A 20399-nucleotide genomic window follows, 5' to 3' on the forward strand; every position below is an offset into this window, starting at 1 on the left:
TCCACTCAGCCTAATTCCCCGGAGATTCAACTTGGTTGCCTGAATCAGTCAATATAGTTCCTTTCTTTTTAACTGCTGAGTAGTAGTTCATGTTTTGAGTGTTACACAGTTTGTTTAATCATTTGTCCATTGAAGAACATCTGAATTTTTCTCCAGTTCCTGGCTATTAGGAATAGAGCTGCTGTGAACATTTGTGTACAAGTTTTTGTGTAAGTTTTGCATTTCTCTGGGATAAATGCCTGAGAGTGTGATTGCTGGGTTTTATGGTATGTCTTCTTTAAATTTAAAAAAAAGGGAGAAATTGGGGTGCCTGGGTGGCTTTGTTAAGCGTCCGAATTCGGCTTGGGTCACAATATTGAGGTTTCTGAGTTCCAGCCCCTTTTTGGGCTCTGTGCTGACAGCTCAGAGCCTGGAGCCTGCTTCAGATTCTATGTCTCCCTCTCTCTCTGCCCTTCTCCCACTTGTGCTCTCTCTCAAAAAATAAATAAACATTTAAAAAAATTAAATAAAATTACAAATATTAACTAATTCAACCCTCCAGGAGGCAAGTAATGGTTAGCTGTGGTGAGAGTAGTCCCTTTTATGGATAGGTAGGTTGAGGCATGGATGTCAGGGTACATAGCATGAGTCACTGTGTTCTGACTCAGATTCATTTGAATTTATTCATTCTCTCTTCTGAATCAACTTTATAATTATGACCTGCTAGATGTGAGGACACAAAAAGGAATTTTTCTGGATCTTAGGTTTAATGCCGATTCTATGAAAGCAGTGTGTATAGTGGTCAGAGCATGCACTTTGGCAACTTACTTGGATTTTGAATCTCTCCTCCACATGGGCCAATCGTTTTAACTCCTCAAGCCTCAGTTTTGTGATTTGCAAAATGAAATGGGGATAATGATAGTACCTATCTTCGTAGTGTCATTGTGAGAAATAAATGAGATGATATGGAAGAGTGCTTAGCACTGCCAGGTGTGTAGCAAATGTTCAATGAATGTTAGATAAAAGTATTGCTTTAAATATACGTTATGTTCTGCCACTTTTGTTTATCAATTGGCGATAATTGGATAAATATTCGGATTTTAATGCTGTGTACTTACAAGGCTTTAAGATCACTGTTTACTTTTGAAGTAAAGGATGATTTAAATGCTACTTAAATTTAGTCTTATGTGTAATTAACAATAGGAAGTAATGTTGGATTGTATTTATTATAGTATTAAGTTACATGAAAATATTAAAAAATTTCTCCTGACTTACTCATTTTCGCAGTCTCACTCAGAAAAATGGGAAATGATGCTCAGCTACTGATTTCCTCCCTTTGATCTGGCCCCCCAAAAACATTCCTTTCCATATTTTTTTAATGTTTATTTTTGAGAGAGAAAGAGAGAGCGCGCAAGCAGGGGAGGGGCAGAAAGAAAGGGGGACAGAAGATCCGAAGTGGGCTCTGCGCTGACAGCAATGAGCCTGATGTAGGGCTCGAACTCACCTGAAGTTGCAGCTCAACATACTGAGCCACCCAGGCGCCCCATCCTTATTTTCTTCCTAGCGTACCGAGTAATTGAAAATATCCTCAATTTTTTTTTTTTTAACATTTATTTACTTCTGAGAGAGAGATAGTGCGAGCCAGGGAGGGGCATAGAGAGAGAGAGAGAGAGAGAGAGAGAGAGGGAGACACAGAAACTGAAACAGGCTTTAGGCTCAGAGCTGAGAGAGAGAGAGAGAGAGAGAGAGAGAGAGAGAAACCGAAACAGGCTCCAGGCTCAGAGCTGTCGGCATGGGTCCCAATGCGGGGCTCGAACTCACGAACCGTGAGATCATGACCTGAACCGAAGTCGGATGCTTAACCGACTGAGCCACCCAGGCGCCACCAAAGTTATCCTCTATTTGCTTATTTTTTTTTTGCAAAAACGAATTTTAATTTTTAATCTTTAGTTTGATTTAACATTGCTTTTAGTACGATGCTGACACCAGCTGTGCAGAAAAGGGTCTGGAGACGTCCATAGCATCACACACCTGCGGGTCTTCTTCGGTTCTGGAGGCTCCAGGGCAGCCAATATTGCTTCGTCAGATACATTCTTCACGCCTTTCTGTGTGAGTGCAGAACACTCCACATACTTGACCGCCTTCAGGTCGCGAGCCAGCTTTTCAGCAGTCTCTGGAGTGACAGGCTTCTGTTTGTTCTCGGCAAGTTTCTCAATCTTGGGTCATCGCGGAGATTAATTTGGGTCCCAACAAGGAAGCAAGGAGTCTTTGGACAGTGGTGAGTTATCTGAGGCACCCAGTTCTCCTTCACATTTTCAAATGAGGATGGAGAGACCACTGGAAAACAGACTGGAAATACATCTGTTTGTGGATAACTCAGCGGTCGTAACCTGTCATGATCCTCTTGCCCTGTGGTATCAAAAAGTCCAAGGGTATATGGCTCTCCACCAATCATAACTGTGACTGCATAGCTGTCAAAAACAGTCGGTACCTACTCCAGTGGAAATTTGTTTGTTGTGTAGGATATCAGGAGGCATGTTTTACCAACGGCACCATCGCCCACAACAACACCCTTAATTGTCTGCATTGCTGAGACAGTTTTGTATCCACTTTAAATATTTCAGATTCATTGATGACCTCAGCTTCTCCTCTGGGGTGTTGGCAGCACTCCTCAATTTTTTTTTTAATTTTTTTTTTAACGTTCATTTATTTTTGAGGCAGAGAGAGCATGATCGGGGGAGGGTCAGAAAGAGAGGGAGACACAGAGTCCGAAACAGGCTCCAGGCTCTGAGCTGTCAGCACAGAGCCCGACGCGGGGCCCGAACCCACAAACTACGAGATCATGACCTGAACCAAAGTCGGACACCCAACCAACTGAGCCACCCAGGTGCCCCAATTTTTAATTACATAATGACATAAGTGTCTTGAGGGCAAGGATGTTCAGTAAAGTATTCTCAGTGCCTAGAATAGTGCTGAGTACATAGTAAATGTTCAATAAACATTTCTTGGCTATCATTGCTTTTGCATCCTTCTCCTCCCCTTCCTTTTTTAAAAATCTTTAAAGTTTATTTATTGTGAGTGAGCGGAGGAGGGGGGAAAGAGAGAGAGAGAGTGAGAGAGAGAGATTGAATCCCAAGCAGGCTCTGCACTGCAGTGAATTTATGAAACCGTGAGATCATGACCTGAGCTGAAACTGAGAGTCAGTCGCTTAACCGACTTAGCCAGCAAGGTGTCCCCTTCTCCTCCCCTTCTTTAAGTGTTTTTTTTATTCGGAAAGTTGGGGAAATGGAATCCAGGTTCTTAAATCCAGTGATTTATTTTGATTGGCTGAGAAATGTGATTGGCAAGATGGAGGAGCATCTGGACCTTTTAGCATAAGAGCTCTACATTTACTAATTTCACTTCTTTTCCTGAAGCCTTGAGGGAGATTTTTTCTTTCCCTATTCTGGTCAGCCAAGAACCTGACCTGGGCTGACTCTAACATTGGAGAACACTGAACACTGAACACAGTATCTGCCGAGCCAAGGACTGGGAGTCAAGTTCTGATACTATCTGAAGAAAAAGCCTGAATTCAAATCCTGCTTTGGCTACTGATGCCTCTTGCAAAGCTAGATGCATTTCGTAACCTCTTCCAGGTTTTATTTTTCTTAAATAATCTCATCTCAATAATCTCAGTAATCTCATCTGTCCTGGGGTTCGTGAGGATTCTTCGTTAATGTTCTCCAAGCTTTTAACAATACTGTTGCTATGGCTCCAGGGGTTTCTAGGAATCCTGGGGGCAATGTGTTACTGTGGGAGGAGAGTTACACTTCTTTTTCCCAAAGACTGTGCAGAAAACAGAAAGATGTGATCCTTCATGATTTGAAATCAGCTTTACTTCAGCCTTCTAATATTGTGGGTGGATGAAAGGGATGTTGTTGCCAAAGTCATTAGGTCTGTTTGCCTGAGGCAGTTGGGGTCAGTTCCCAGTTCTGGGGTTAAGCTGTTTTTGCCTCTGAAATTTCTTTCATCAAAAGCTACTCTTTTTTTCTTTGCTTACTAATAGAAAGTCTCTCGCCATTTTTGTGCATTTAAGGCTAACGTTCCTGGCTTCTTGATTCTGTTGATAGCTTGGGACTCAAAAATTGAGCTTCACTTTCTTGTTGGTTCAGTGGTTTCCTCCTTGCTCTTCCTTGAGTTTCCAGGGATTCTTGTATTCTTAGTCCGGTTTCCCCAGAATAGTTTGCAGATAACACTTCATTCCTTTTTTCGTTATCCTTCTGAGGTAAGTGACAATAAAGAAAACCGTCAGTCTCAGATTTGGAACTTACGGCTTTCTGTTTCCAGTTTTGATCACACTTTGTTTTTGAGTACAAACTCTGCTGTGTTTCAGACATTAGGTCATGTTATTTTTACTTTAGGAAGCCCTAGTAAGCAAACTCTGCAGCAGAAAAGCTAGTGCTTTTTCCTCCTCTTTATTATAAAAACAGTAATTAGAATTTATTTAGTTTTGTATCTTCAAAACATTTTGTAAAGCTGTTAGCCTATTTGTGATATACCATGTAGAAGTGTGCCTTATTCTGAGTTGATAAATATAAAAAAACATTGGGGGTGATGGTGGATATGAGAACAAAAGAGGTCGTGTTGCTTGCTTATCTCTTGGTAAATTTGGGCTGACAATCTTTGTACCGGCTACTCAATTCATTATCATGTCTTAGCCTGGCTTTCTAGGTGGAGACAATTGTATTGAAGAGTTTTGTAATTCAGAACATAGATGTTGTGCATATCTGCAGTAGGGGTGTAGGTTCTATTAGCGTTTTATCTCTGGGCTTTTGGTTCTTATGAAGAATGTGTCTAATTTTGATTGCATTGGTTTTGATTCTCTCAAATTATTTGCTTCTAATCTGTCAGGTGATTAATTAAAGGTATTCTCTGATTCTGCTTCGTGGCTCCTGCAGTTTCCTTTGCACTGTCTCATAACTGAAGGTGCCAGACTTCTTTGTACGAACTCCTGCTTATTGTGCACTGTCCTTATTGTTAGTTCTTAACTTGGCTTGTACTTCCAAAAGTAGTAACTCTGCCTTCAATTTTTTGTAACCCATTTCTTCTAATGTACTCCAAGGACGTGATTCCTTTAAGTTACAAAAAGGGTGTTATTACTTTCAGTTTGTACCTGGAGAAAAATGAAATTCAGCACCAGTGTGATTTGTAAAAGATTATATAACAGCTCAGTGGTAAGAGTCCACCATTGAAACTTCTTATGTCTTTGTCATATCTTTACCCATTAAATCACATCACCTTTATATCTGGCACTTTCAAGCCCCCAAAATATAATATCCCATATTCCCTTCCCTGCTCTCAGAATGTCCACTGCCTCTGTACTTTGTTCTGGATATGCTGTCTTTCAAATATGAAGCTGCCAGCCCTGGAACTGACACAGCCCTTCAGCCATATTCTGTGGTCAAAACAAGTCACAACTTCAGCCCCCTATTCGGGGGGGGGGGGGGTGAGAAATATGTTATCTCTTGATGGGTGGGGCAGCATGGGAGTAGAATAGGAAGGATTTGATGGCAGCTGTCTTTGGAGAGAGTCTAGCACAGGCTGGTAAACTAAGTTGGTTATAGAGAATCTTGATTTGGAACTAACTCTGGCAGTGCGAGGAGGTCACTAGCACTTTGCCCGCCACATGGAGAAAGGGTTGGCATGAGACCATACGTGTAAGAGTCCCCTTCTTTTCTCAGATGTGTTTATGTTGTAGTTCGTGTTTGACAAAAGAGTATACACAGGTTTGGCTGAGTATGCAGAATCATACCTTCTGTTGATTAATGTTTTCAAGATGTATGTTCTGGCCTAGCAGCCAGACAGAAGTAAATTTACTGTGGCATCTATCTCTATTTCCTGTTGATAAGTAATTTTTTTTACTTTGATGGAGTTGGTAGTTGTGTAGGGTAAATACAGAGTGGCTGAATTTCATGATATAGTCTCATATGGTATTTTATCAAATTCAGAGTCATTTCTCGTCAAAGACTTTAGAGTCCTTTTTTCTCTCAAAAACCATATATTGATGTAAAGGAAGGGGTGAGAATTTTTTCATTTTCCTTGCTGTCATTCTTTAATTTCTTCTCCTTTGAGGAAATGAACATTACAAATATTAAGCAAACAGATTTCCAATTGATTTTGTAAGGCAGTAAAACAATTATTGAGGGGCTAATACACGTGAGGCTAGTAAATGACTAGAAGAGAGACTGACTAGGAAGTTCTATCTCAGGCACTATGGAGTTTTCTGTAGTAATTAAGTATTTATACTCTGGAGCCAGACTGCTTGGGTTTGAATCCTGAATCCACCACTGACAGTGTGACTTGTTCCCTTGGGACCTCATGAACCTGATGGGGTGGCTGTGAGGATCATAAATTAGTTTATGTAAAGTGCGAAGAACAGTTCCTGGGACATGAAAAGCACTCTGAGAGTGTTGGGTATTGTTATTTTAACCATTACCCTGTAGCTTTATTTTTTTTAAAGATGTCAGTACTCAGATCTTTTATATGAAATGGTTTGGAGACTGCTACAGTGGACAGTTTCATTTTGCCTAAGAGAATTTGTATTAAATTTCATTTATCTGATTTAAAAATTTTTTCTTACTGCTATTTTAACATTTGCTTTTATTTATTTTGAGAGAGATAGAGAGCAAGCAGGGGAGGGGCAGAGAGAGAGGGAGACAGAACCCCAAGCAGGCTCTGCACTGTCAGCACAGAGCCTTATGCAGGGCTTGAGCTCACAAACTCTGAGATCATCACCTGAGCCAAAATCAAGACTCGGACGCTTAACTGACTGAGCCACCCAGGTGCCCCTCTTACTGCTATTTTAATTTTAATTCTTCATTATGGAATGAAATTATCATTCTAGTACAAGCATTGGCATTCTAGAATAGTGAGCACTTTTCATTTGGTAAATCTTTTAATCTTCATGGTAACCCTATTATTATACCTACTCTCAGTGGTCACATTTTATAGACGAGGAAACTGAAGTATAGGCTGGTTCAGTAACTGTTTCAAGAAACCTTCTTTTGCCAAGAAAATGACAGAGCTGGGATTCAGTTGGCCAGTCTGATTGCAGGGCCCATATACCGCTATACCAGGCCAGCTCTTATTTAGAAATTATGGATTAAAAAATTACTTAAAATTTCTCTATCTGGATTTAACCACATTTATCACTTTGGCATATTCTAGGGTATCTTTTATTTTTTAGTATTTATGCATTTTATGTATTTATTTATTTTTAAGTATGCTCCATGTCCATCGTGGAGCCCACCGTGGGGCTTGAACTCATGACCCTGAGATCAAGACCTGAGCCAAGATCAAGAGTCGGATGCTTAAACTGACTGAGCTATCCAGGTACCCCTAAGATATCTTTATTCTATTTTATTCTATTCTATTTTATTTTATTTCATGTATTTTATTTATTTTGTTTTAATGTTTATTAATTTTGAGAGAGCAGGCATGCAATATATGTATGCAAGCTGGGGAGAGGCAGAGAGAGAGAGGGAGAGAGAGAGAATCCCAGGTTGGCTCCACACTCAGTGTGGAGCCCTGCTCAGGGCTTGATCACGACCTGAGCCGAAATTAAGAGTCGGATGCTTAACTGACTGAGCTACCCCAGGTGCCCTGCCCCTAGGATATCTTTTAGAAGTCCATACATAGTACTACACAATTCAGGTAATAGATGAAGTTTTTCTGCTTCCAGGTGTGCTTGCCTTCAGAATGTGTTACCTGTGTCTACCTGTTCTAGATTGGTGATGCTCTCCCTGAACTTTCTTGCCCACCTCTAAGCTCAGTCTAGTCTAGGAGTCAGGCAGGGCTGTGTGGAAGTATTCTAGTCTGGTTGCTGGCTGTGGCACTCACATTTTGGATTTTGGATTTGGATCCTATAGTGTGTCATTTGAAGTATCCTAAAATGTCTTGTAAAAAGTCCTATTAATGAAAACAAAGCTGCCAATTGTAGAAAACTGTGTATATTTCCACCTACGTGGAGTTTCTAAAGAGTACTCGGCCACTTTTAGGCCTCTAATTAAAGGCCTGACATTCTGTTGCTAATTTTCCAGTTGTTGGGAGAGCTTTACTTATGCAAGTAGTCCTAGATTTAGTATTTAAAGAACTTTTTTTTTTTCTTGAGAGAATTAACCTTGGGATGGATCCTCTGTGTTATGGAATGTGTGTTGGTATTACACAGTTGATTGGACTCCTAGACTGCCTACTTAGTGCAGTGGAGAGAGATGCAGATACTCAAGAAATAAGGTGATTGGACTCATTTTAACAGCCCCTTCGAGGTCTGTTAGTTTTCTGATTCACACTCCTGGAATGCTGTTGGAAGGTAGGATTTTGGGTCTGAATTTTTAGCCAGGTTGCAGATACAGTTCTGAGTTAGTTCTGTTCTTATTTTTATTTTTATTAGAGAGAGTGAGTGTGTGTTTGTGTGTGTGTAAGAGAGAGAGAGAGAGAGGGAGAAGGAGAGAACAAGTGGGAGAGAGGGGCAGAGGGAAAGAGAGAGAGAATCTCAAGCAGGCTGCACACTCAACACAGAGCCCAACACGGGGCTGGATCCCGCAATTCTGGAATCATGACCCAAGCCGAAATCGAGAGACACTCAATTGACTTAGCCACCCGGGTATCCCTGGTTGTTTTTTAATTGACTTGGCTTTTGTAGAGGTAGCTCATATCTCATTTAATTATTTTTGCCACACAAATATCCTTTATTTTCCTGAGTACTTTTTACTTGGTTGTTTGGTAATAGCCTTTGAAGTATTTCTTAGAAAAATCTGCTACTCTTGGGAATGGTGGCATCTTGGGTCTCTGGGGTTCTAGTTGGCTGTGTTGTTTGGCGAAGGAGACCACGGTGAACCCTGAGGAGTATTCAGTACTAGTGACAGCAGTAACAGCAACAGTTTTGACACTCCACCACTCTTTCTGTGTTGGAGCCTCACCACAACCTGATGAAGCAAATATTGCCATTCCTGTTTTACAAAGAAGGGAACTGAGTCTCAGGGAGGTTAAGTAACTTGCCTGAAGTCCTCTAGGGAGAAGGTGGAGTAAAGTTTCTGGCATTAGTCAAATTGCTCGGGAACCTTTATTTTTTTTATTTTTTATTTTTTCAACATTTATTTATTTTTGGGACAGAGAGAGACAGAGCCTGAACGGGGGAGGGGCAGAGAGAGAGGGAGACACAGAATCGGAAACAGGCTCCAGGCTCTCAGCCATCCGCCCAGAGCCTGACGCGGGGCTCGAACTCACGGACCGCGAGATCGTGACCTGGCTGAAGTCGGACGCTTAACCGACTGCGCCACCCAGGCGGCCCTCGGGGAACCTTTAAATCTAACTTTTGGTTCCCACTGGGTTGTGGCATACTCTATAGGTGATTTTTGTCAGTAGTTGTTAAATGCAATTATGTCCTAGAATTAAGAAGAGAAAGTCTTTAAAGGTGGGTTATCTTCCCATCTTTTTTGAGTGATCAGTCATGTCATGGGGGGTGGGGTTTGTACACATTTCTGTGTGTCCTTCTGGTTCTCCTTGCATAAGGCTTTGGGGGACGGAGAATTGATTCCGGGGACTGTGTAATGGCATCACAAAGACTATTCTTGGCACCCTTTGTCTCAGCCTGCTTTAAGGGACAGATTGGGGAACTTGTTTCTTCCTCCTTTTTAAAAAGAGGAATGAAAAACACACTTGACTGGCACTTCCTCCTCAGCAACAGGGCCTGTCTGGCTTCAGTCTGATTTAGCTCCTTTTGTTCCTTATAGAGAACAAAGTAAAGTCTCTTCTCAGGTAGCTGTAAGGAGTGGAAGTCTCTTATCCTTTTCAAGAAACAGAGCAAATATTTTTCTTCAGACAAAAGAGGGACCGTGCAATTGTTTCAGGCCCTTTGACTTCTGGCATCAGTCCAGCTTTCTCTTGTTTGAACTTTTAGTGTGTCTGGGTCCTTGGGAATTGACAGATAAGCTCTTTGGTAAGCTCAGACTTGAGTTTTTAGTTTTCTTGATAACTGGTATTTGTAGTAGCTCTTTCCTCTTCCGATTCCTGTAGGAACTTCAGGTCATATCACAGTTTTCTGAATCATACGATGTTTGTGACCTATATTTTCTTCCTCTTGAGTCACACAGGTTCAGAAGGTCAGATTTTTTTGGTATGAATTGGACTGCTGCTATTTTTACCACATTATAAGATTGTAAATGGTTTACTTATCTAATTTTTAAAGTGTATTTATTCTGAGAGAGAGAACGTTTGCGTGTGCGTTGGGGAGGGACAGAGAGAGAAAGAAGGAGAGAGAGAATCCCAAGGAGGCTTCATGCTGTCAGTGCAGGGCCCAATGCAGGGCTCGATCTCACTAACCCGCAAGATCATGACCTGAGCTGAAATCAAGAGTCAGATGCTTAACTGACTGAGCCACACAGGTGCCTCAAGATTATAAATGGTTTAAGTGTATTTCTGTGAAAGTAGTTTTATGTCACACTCTTAAGACAAGGGCCCCTCAAAACTCATTAAAAAATTTTTTTTAATGTTTATTTTTGAGAGAGAGAGAGAGCCAGCAGGGGAGAGGCAGAGAGAGAGGGAGACACAGAATCCGAAGAAGGCCCTCGGCTCTGAGCTGTCATTGTAGAGCCTGATGCAGGGCTCAAACTCATGAATGGTGAGATCAGGACCTGAGCAGAAGTTGGATGCTTAACTGACTGAACCACCCAGGTGCCCCAAAATTCATTCCTTCTTAACTTCTCTGTATTAGGTAAAAGAATTATAGGCTCAAAAAAAAAAAAACAAAAAAAAAAAAAAAAAAAAAAGACTCAGTAAAGGATTAAGATGAACTAATGGGAACTGTATTTCTGGCACCTTCCTGGTTAATAATTATTCAGCTGTGTGGCGGTTTAACTTCCAGACTTTTGGTACTAAACCGTGAGTTGTTAGGGTCACCAGGTAGATTATTTCCTTCCAGTTACTTCATCCTTAGTTTATTCAGGAGGTTGGCCTGCAGAATGTTGACATGTTCAGTGTGTACATATTTATATCGTGCACTAATGAGGGATGAGAGCTGTCCCGTGAGGATACAGGCTAGAGTTTGTTCCTTCATCACTCCTTAGGGAACTCTGCTGTATCCGTCTAGGAACTTGGAGTTGTGTCTTTCTGTAGAGTCTTTCTGGCTTTTTACACTTTAATATGCCAGGGAGAAAACTCCTTTCAGCACAGGCTATAAATATTTTCCCTTCTGTCTGTGTTTGGATACGTCTAGTTGTATACTTTTCATATTGCAGCCATTTGTGAAATGTAAAAAGCCCATTGTTGTTTCACTTTTACAATAAGCATTTATTACTTTTTAAATTTAAAAACTGAAGAGAACATTACCTCTTCTAATTACTAAGTCACTTATAGTCCCACCACCTAAAGACAAGCATGGTTAGTTGTTTTTTTTTTTTAATGTTTATTTATTTTTGAGAGAGAGAGAGAGAGAAAGAGAGAGTGTGAGGAGGGGAGGGCAGAGAGAGGGAGACACAGAATCCGAAGCAGGCTCCAGGCCGTCAGCACAGAGCCTGATGCAGGGATCGAACCCACCAACTGTGAGATCGCGACCTGAGCAGAAGTTGGATGCTTAACCAACTGAGCCACCTAGGCGCCCTGGTTTTTTTTTGTTTTTTTTTGTTTTTTAATGTTTATTTATTTTTGAGAAGGAGAGATAGTGCATGAACAGGGGAGGGGCAGAGTGAGAGGGGGACAGAGGATCCAAAGTGGGCTCTGTGCTGACAGCAGCAAGCCCGATGTGGGGCTTAAACCCATGAACTGAGCTGTGAGACCTGAGCTGAAGTCAGATGCTCAACTGACTGAGCTACCCAGGTGCCCTGGTTAGTATTTTTTTTATATATTTCTTTTGTATCACTGTTCTCCAAGATCTTTTTTTTTTTTTTTTACAAAATAGGGATCATACTATATGTGTAATTTTCTATTCTGCTTTTTTCACTGTATTTTTTCACGTCATTAAATATTTTAAAAATAAATTTTGGAGGCCCCTGGGTGGCACAGTTGGTTGAGTGTCTGATTCTTGATTTTGGCTTAGGCCATGATCTCATGGTTTGTGAGGTCGATCTGACAGTGTGGATCCTGCTTGGGATTCTCTCTTCCCTTTTCCCTCTGCCCCTCCCCTGCTCACGAGCTCTCTTTTCTCTCTCTCTCTCTCTCAAAATAAATAAACATTAAGAAAAAGAATTTTAAAAATAGATTTTTGAGGCACCTGGGTGGCTCAGTCAGTTGGTTAAGTGTCCGACTCTTGATTTCAGTTTAGGTCATGATTTCGCAGTTTGTGAGTTCAAGCTCCTCATTGGGCTCTGACAGCTCAGAGCCTACTTGGGATTCTCTCTCTGCCCCTCCCCTGCTCTGTCTCTCTTTCTCTCTCTCTCTCAAAAATAAATAAATACACTTAAAAATTTTTTGAATAGGTAATGCATTTCAAAAATAAAAGTGACACAAAATGAAAACATTTGAGAAGTCTTATTTCCATATTTATCTCCATTCATTCTTTCCCTTTAGTCCCTAACGAGTGGCCATTAATTTCTTCTCTTATTCAAAAAGTTGCATTGCTATGCATATTGTTTTGTACTTTGCTTTTTCACCCCTATTAGCAATATTTTATTTTGGAGATTTCTTGTTATCAGTACCCAGAGAATCTTCCTTACTGTAGATTAGTCATCCAGTCCCCTTTTTACATCGACACTTTAGTTGTCCCCAGTTTTTTGCTGTTACAAACAATAAGACAGAAGTAGTAATTAAAGGGAAAAAAAAAAAAAGGATTTGCTGTGCTTCAGTTATTAAGGAAAAGTTCTTTCCAAAGCAATGCCAGCTAGTAAATGTAGAAATAATGATGGAATTTGAGAATCTACATTTTTTTCAGCTCCTAAAGGAAATAATTCAAGAAGGAATCATCAGTGACTGCTAAATCATTAAGCAAAAAGTTGAGAAGGAACAGGATATTCAGTTGAGGCCAAATATTAACCACAGATGGCTAATTATAAAGGGGAGGGATGTACCTTTATAAAGAGAGCTCTGGCAGTTACAAACTCAACCAAGTGGTCATATTTTGCCAAATGATCACATAATTTTCCAAGTCCCACCAACTCAGACAGTCTGAGGATATGTGCCACCTGATAGGCTTCATTGTAGCAGGGGGTGGGGCTTGGGAGGGTGATACATAGATACTATCACCTGTGAAGCAGGTGCCAAAAATACTTCACCTAAATCTAATCAGTGTTTTAGATCTAACCTACTATTTCTAGTAAATGTGAGGGATAGAGAGGTAAGCTAAATGGCACTGTGAAGAAACAATCAGACAAAACTAGGATGTAAGACAGTCTCCAGGTACCTGTCCTGGGATTTTAAAAAGCTTGTGAATAAGTAAAGGTAAAACCAACCAAAGCAAAATTTGGAGGCCATTCTAGAATAAAAGAAACTAAGGAGATATAACATCCAAACTAATTGCTTGAGTTTTGATTGGATTTCTTTTTTTTTTTTTTTAAGGCAACTATTAAAGACATTTTTAAACAGTTGGGGACATTTGAATGAGGACTGAGTATTAGGTGATAATCAGTGTACCTAATGGTATTGTGGTTATGAAGTCAAACGTCCTTATTCCCTGCAGATGCACAGTAAGGTAGTTGGGGTTAAAACATATTGATGCCTGATGAAATGGTGCAGAAAAAAATAAAACAACACATATATAGTGTGTCCATAGAGACAGATAAAGCAAATGTGACCAAATGTTAACAGTTCTTGAGTTTTAACTGGTGAATACTGTGTTTATTGTACTGTTTTTTCAACTTTTCTGCACATTTGAAATGTTCCATAACATTTGAAGAAACAGTGCTACAGTGAATAACATTTTACATGTATTCTTCTGAAATGCCATTTTATTGGACTGCATATTCCATTGTATAGAGGAGCCACAATTCTTTGTTGCGCATGTGTATATAGATTTTGCTGCTAGTTGCCCTTTTTTTTTTTTTTTTTTGTGGTGATAGTTTTATGCCCTTATGGCTTGTGGTGGATGAGAAAAAGGAACTGACATTTTTTTCTTCTGTTTCCTCCTCTCTGTACTACTCTGGAACTTTTGTGGAAAAGAGAAAAGGAGAGTGAGAAAGATACCCCCAAAGTAGTCCTTATGCACATGCTTTTAGGGAGGAGATAAGAGTTGAGGCTGCTGCATAAGAACCGGCCCTCAAGTAATAAATAGCCTTTTAGAATTGGTTACCTGTTCTTTGGTTTGGAGGCTGCCCAAGTGATAAGGGGGGGGCGGGGGGGAGAAGCTGGTGACTAAGGAGGCAGTGTGGCCCAGAAGGGGAGGGCAGGTGCTGTGTTTTGTTTTTTGTTTTTGACACGGTTTTAGACCTTATTTATTTTTATGTGTAACAAAAGTTCTTATCTGATAAAATAATAACAGTAACTGCTTTAGAGAATGGCTTATTTAGATATAAGGCTGATCTATTGATGATATGAAAGGAATTTAAGGATGAAATATTTTTGGAAAAAAAGTTCTGGGAGAGGGGTCTTTTCCTGAGAAAGTGTCATTAAATTAAAACACAAAACTTTCCTCTTTGAGCTAGAATCATGTTTTCAGTGGGAAGCTTCTCTGATTGCAGAATAGATATTCTTTAATTTAATGTCCATCCTTTAGATTTCCATGAAGACAACTTACAAGGACCTGAATGGCCTCAATTTAGCTGCATCAGCTTGCGGAGCTATTGCTTGCTCCTTCACTTCCTGTGCCTGGTGTGACAGTGGCTACTGAACGCCATGAAGGTTGTTCCAGAGAAGAATGCTGTCCGGATACTCTGGGGGCGAGAACGGGGCACTCGGGCCTTTGGAGCTCAGCGGCTTCTGCAGGAGCTGGTGGAAGATAAAACCCGGTGGATGAAATGGGAAGGCAAGGTGGGAACAATGGATATTTTTGACATAAGATTTTTAGGGGTAGAATGGGGTAAGATTTTTAGGACAGTAGAGTGGGGTTTTAGAATGGGCTAATTATGTAGAGTTGGGATACCATTTATTTTGTGTGAGAGAATTGATATATCTAACCTACAGAGTTTTAAAAATAAATTTGGAAGAATTCATGGGCTAGAAATATCTTTTGTCTTTAGAACTAGACATTTTTCTTAAAGGTAATTTGGATTTCTCTTTCAATTTGTGACTTTGATCACTGTTTCCAGTGTTTCAGCTTATACTGAATACTGATCTACTGTGGTTCATGTGCTTTTGAGATAGAGTGGGTCATAGTTTATAAATAATGTGTTTTAATTTTTTTTTTTTTTTTGGTTTGTTTTTCAGAGAGTAGAGCTGCCTGATAGTCCACGCTCTACATTCTTACTGGCCTTCAGCCCAGACAGGTACCTAGTACTTACCTATAACTTAACATAAGACTTGTGATAGCATTGCTTTATGTATATTTGGTCTAGCTTGGTCTTCCAAGTTACAGCCCTAAGGGTTCTTTGAAACATTGCTTGAATAGAGCTTTGCCAGTGTATCAGAAGGGGAAGGAAGGTAGATGAGCTGTGCTATCCATAGAAATAATAGGAATAAGCAAAGGAAACAACAGACATTGAGGATCAAAACTTGGGAAGTTTCTCAATTACAATCCTTTGCCTGTGTGATATAGGCCACTGATGGAGTGATCATTTTCCTACCTGGAAAAAAATATTCTCTGAAGGGGATGTGTGGAGAAGCCAGAGCTTTCAAAGATCAGAATATTTCGGTTGTTTGTAATGCCTGAGGTGTAGTTTTTTCACGCTAGGGTGGAGAATATTCCAAAGCCAATTGTCCAGAACTGAGAAGGTTGGTTACCCTCCTGTGTGCTTCACATTCACGTCCTACTCTTCAATTCTCTAGGACTCTGTTGGCCTCCACCCACGTGAACCATAATATCTATATTACGGAGGTGAAGACTGGCAAGTGTGTTCATTCTCTGATTGGACACCGCCGCACTCCGTGGTGTGTCACTTTTCATCCCACCATCTCAGGCCTTATTGCTTCTGGCTGCCTGGATGGGGAGGTTAGGATTTGGGATTTGCATGTAAGTATTTCCATTTCTTTGATACTCTAAATGCAGAGAGTTGTTTACCATTGAGTTCTTGACTGGAGGAGAAACTAGCTAGGTTCTTAGGACTACATGTGAGTAAGTGGTAGTCATTGCCCACTTAAGTAATAGGAATAATATTCCTCCATTCTAAGGTGAACACCCTGTTTAACTGTTTTTCCATCTGCCCATTGTGACATAGTATAGGAGGTTCTAAAACGTGTTCGGGATAGATGCCTTTTGGTTTAGAGCGAGGATTGTATTATATTCTGATCATGATCACCAAAGCAATATGCTTCTTGACTTGCTAGTGGTTTTTTTGTTTACCATGTCACGCACCAGGCTTGCGTTTTCACAGGCCTCAGAAACAGGAATTGTGTGGATACTCATTGCTTTGGATTATAGGTGACTTGGGAGAACTGAGCTGACAGTAATAATTTTATGATAAATTGGTGACACTGCCAGATCACTGATTTTCTACATTTTACAGAGGACATATTTAAAGTAGGCTATACAAGTGGTCATTTTACCTTAAATGGTCCTTTTTTTTTTTTTTTTTTTTTGAAATTGACATCCTAATCTCCTGCTAGTTTGTAACCGGAGACTCTTTGGGATTGGTTCATTTATAGGGTGGCAGTGAAAGCTGGTTCACAGATAGCAACAATGCCATTGCTTCCCTGGCTTTCCACCCTACGGCTCAGCTCCTGCTGATTGCCACTGCCAATGAGATCCACTTTTGGGACTGGAGTCGACGGGAGCCCTTTGCTGTGGTGAAGACAGCTAGCGAGATGGAACGGGTCCGGTGAGTGCTCTGCCCACTAGTGATGTTTGGCATAGGACTCACATGGCAGAGAGCATTTACACTTGCTGTCACCTCAGGAAGCAGTTTGTTACGCCTGTTCAGAGCAGGGGGTTATCTGTAAGGCTCCTCCTACTTTTTAAGTTGCTGGCCAATCAACAGTTCATTTTAGCTGTTCCTTATTGCCCTCCTCTTCTGGACTCTGTAGACCAGGGTTGTTAGAAGGTCTTTCAGGTTCAAAGCTATCTGGACTTGGGGTAGAGCCCTTTTTTGTGTGTGTGGGGGGAGGAACACCTGAAAGTTGTTCAGGTAGAGGTTAGCTTGGTAGGTAGTTGCTAGCCCCAGTTGTCTGTGTTTATCAAACTGGAAAATGGAGATGTAAGTATGTATCAAATCTGCTGTGGATATTTAGCCCCCAAGATCAAAACACACATTGCCTGAATTAAATACAGATGATGCATTGGTTTCTTTGGTCCTCTTGGTATTGTAGCTGGATATAAGAAAATTTTCTGGTCTCAGCCACTTGATGCTGAGACAGTTCACTGTCACACAACCCCTGCTCCTTGCCAGTGGAGCTGCTGCATGAGGGAAGAAGTAACCCTGTGGCAGAGTTTGGGCGTGTCCTGTGCTTTACTGTGATGATAGGCTCTCAGATATGAGCCAGTATGTGCTTGATGTAGTTGCTTCTTGGGATGAGAGCCTAGGTGCTTTTTGAAATTATTTTTGTGATACCTATTCCCCTATTCTGGCAAATGTGAGGAGGTAACAAGAAGTATTGAACTTTATTATTTTAATCTGTTTGAAAGGTTTGAAAGCTTCCAGCATGAAGTGGATACCTGGGTAATCCCATAGTTATTAGCAATTAGTTATGATTGCTATAAATTTGAACACAGGCTTCCTCTTCTCAATTAACATCTATGTGTGTCTTTTTCTTCTTCTGTGTTTTCAGTCTGGTGAGATTTGACCCTCTTGGACACTACTTACTCACGGCAATTGTTAACCCCTCTAATCAGCAGGTAAGTTAGCAGTTCCAACTGCATCTCAACGGTGGGTTGTTTTCTAAACTAGTGCTCCAGTTCTGATTATTTGGACTTGTCATTTGTAATGGCCAGGTGCTTCTTTTCTAGTTGAAATTCAAAGCTAGTTTCAGACTGTGTGCTCAGAGTTATAGCCATAATCTTGACAGGGGAGTCAGTTCTGAAACCCCCAGGTGATTGCCTCATTAGAGTCACCAGGCTGTGTCGGATAGCTTGTCATTCATGTGCCTTGGGCTGGTTGACATTTTCTTCCCCTCATTGCTTCCGTCATAGAGATGCATTTTGTAATAGAATTGGCTTGCCAGCTGTACTCATTCAGAAATGTTGCTAATCGGAAGTGAATAATGTGACACCATATGATGATTCTGAATCTGAAGCCAGTTAGTCCTCAGTGCTTCCGAGGTAGAGTTGTTGTCTATCCATGAAGGTTGTTTTTTGCGGATGGTTATCAACAGTTAATCTTTCTCAATTTACCTGGAGGTTCTACCTAACCGCCTTGCTCTACCCCTGCCCCGCCTTGCTCCACATCGCAGGGTGATGACGAACCAGAGATCCCCATAGACGGAACAGAGTTATCCCACTACCGTCAGCGTGCCCTGCTGCAATCACAGCCAGTTCGCCGGACGCCTCTCCTCCACAATTTCCTGCACATGCTGTCCTCCCGCTCCTCTGGCATCCAGGTGGGAGAGCAAAGCACAGTGCAAGAGTCTGCTACCCCCTCACCCCCACCGCCTCCCCCTCAGCCCTCCACGGAGCGCCCCAGGACTTCCGCTTACATCAGGCTCCGACAGCGGGTCAGTTACCCCACAGCTGAGTGCTGCCAGCACCTTGGGATCCTGTGCCTTTGCAGCCGCTGCTCTGGCACTCGAGTTCCTTCCCTCTTGCCACACCAGGACAGTGTTCCCCCTGCTTCTGCCAGGGCTACTACCCCTTCCTTTTCTTTTGTACAGACCGAGCCCTTCCATCCCCCGGAGCAGGCCTCGTCAACGCAGCAGGACCAGGGCCTCCTGAACCGGCCGTCTGCCTTCAGTACAGTCCAGAGCAGCACTGCCGGCAACACGCTCCGCAACCTCAGTCTGGGTCCCACCCGTCGCTCTTTGGGAGGCCCTTTGTCCAGCCACCCCTCTAGGTATCACCGAGAAATAGCTCCCGGGCTGACAGGGTCCGAGTGGACCCGGACAGTGCTCAGTCTGAACTCCCGCTCTGAGGCAGAATCCATGCCTCCGCCCAGGACCAGTGCCTCTTCGGTGAGTTTGCTGTCTGTGCTGAGACAGCAAGAAGGTGGCTCTCAGGCGTCTGTGTACACTTCAGCCACAGAAGGGAGGGGTTTTCCAGCTTCAGGGTTGGCAGCTGAGTCAGATGGAGGAAATGGCTCCAGCCAAAACAACTCAGGCAGCATTCGCCATGAGCTTCAATGTGACCTGAGACGCTTCTTTCTGGAGTATGACCGGCTTCAGGAGCTGGACCACAGCCTGAGCGGGGAAGCCCCCCAGACCCAACAGGCCCAGGAAATGCTCAATAACAACATTGAGTCCGAGAGGCCAGGCCCCTCCCACCAGCCCACCCCACACAGCAGCGAGAACAACTCCAACCTGTCTCGTGGCCACCTGAACCGTTGCCGCGCCTGCCACAATCTCCTGACCTTCAACAACGACACCCTGCGCTGGGAAAGAACCACACCCAACTACTCCTCTAGTGAGGCCAGCTCCTCCTGGCAGGTCCCCAGCACCTTCGAGGGCATGCCGTCAAGTGGCAGCCAGTTGCCACCCCTTGAGCGGACTGAGGGCCAAACGCCCAGCTCCAGCAGGCTGGAGTTGAGCAGCTCTGCTAGTCCGCAGGAGGAGAGGACTGTGGGGGTGGCCTTCAACCAGGAGACGGGCCACTGGGAAAGAATTTACACCCAGTCCAGCAGATCTGGAACTGTAACACAGGAGGCCTTACATCAGGATATGCCTGAGGAGAGCTCCGAGGAAGATTCACTCAGGAGGTAAGCAGGTGCTTTCTTGTCTTCTCCTGTATCCCTTACTTTTCTCCTTCTGTCTCTTCCTTCAGTCCTGTAGATGTTGTGGCTGGATCTGGAGTGTCTGGGACCCATACATCTGGTTCTGGTCTCCCTAAGGTCCATTGCATCTTCCTGGAAAACTTGCTCTGGTGGCAGAGATAGGATGGGGCCTAGCAGTCTAAGTCACTTGGCTCTGCTAAGTTCATGAGACCTTTAGCCTAAAGGAGAGTGCAGATCAGGATAGGGATGTAAATGGAGGTGGAGCCATTGACTTCCTCTGCCCTGTTCTTTGACCTTCTTGGAGGATTGTATGTGCAGCGCTGGTTATTGTGGAAAAAGAAAATGGTCCACAGTGCTTAGAAATAGGTAGTAAAAGAGAACCTGCTTGGTACAGATTAGTGTATTGGCTTTTTTTTTTAAGTTGTGTGTCTTTGGACAACTGTGTTCACCTTCTGGAGCATTGCAACTTGACAAAGGAAAAAGAAAATAATACGTGTATATATGTGTTGA

The 20399-nt window shown here is 42.2% G+C and overlaps 1 protein-coding gene and 1 pseudogene across 8 annotated transcripts in view; one reads left to right on the forward strand and one right to left on the reverse strand.

The window, feature by feature from the left end:
* Positions 1 to 20399, forward strand: part of AMBRA1 (autophagy and beclin 1 regulator 1) — a 179436-nt gene that overhangs the window by 16715 nt on the left and 142322 nt on the right. For 4 of the 8 annotated variants that reach the window (XR_005796838.1, XM_040495303.1, XM_040495306.1 and 1 more), the window contains exons 2-7: positions 14657 to 14910; positions 15307 to 15365; positions 15865 to 16048; positions 16681 to 16853; positions 17800 to 17866; positions 18421 to 19874. Coding sequence is in view for 7 of the 8 variants with exons in the window: in XM_040495303.1 (XP_040351237.1) it covers positions 14776 to 14910; positions 15307 to 15365; positions 15865 to 16048; positions 16681 to 16853; positions 17800 to 17866; positions 18421 to 19874 (2072 nt within the window). In the remaining variant the exon portion in view is untranslated. Of the gene's footprint in view, positions 1 to 7300; positions 7351 to 14656; positions 14911 to 15306; positions 15366 to 15864; positions 16049 to 16680; positions 16854 to 17799; positions 17867 to 18420; positions 19875 to 20399 lie in introns of those variants that run through there. The other 4 variants (XM_040495308.1, XM_040495309.1, XM_040495311.1 and 1 more) reach the window with 2 other exon arrangements.
* LOC121043471 (cell division control protein 42 homolog) lies at positions 1854 to 2645 on the reverse strand (annotated as a pseudogene).

The sequence above is a fragment of the Herpailurus yagouaroundi genome, unplaced genomic scaffold, assembly GCF_014898765.1.
Source record: "Herpailurus yagouaroundi ecotype Mexico unplaced genomic scaffold, PumYag 187, whole genome shotgun sequence".
Lineage (NCBI taxonomy): Eukaryota > Metazoa > Chordata > Mammalia > Carnivora > Felidae > Herpailurus > Herpailurus yagouaroundi.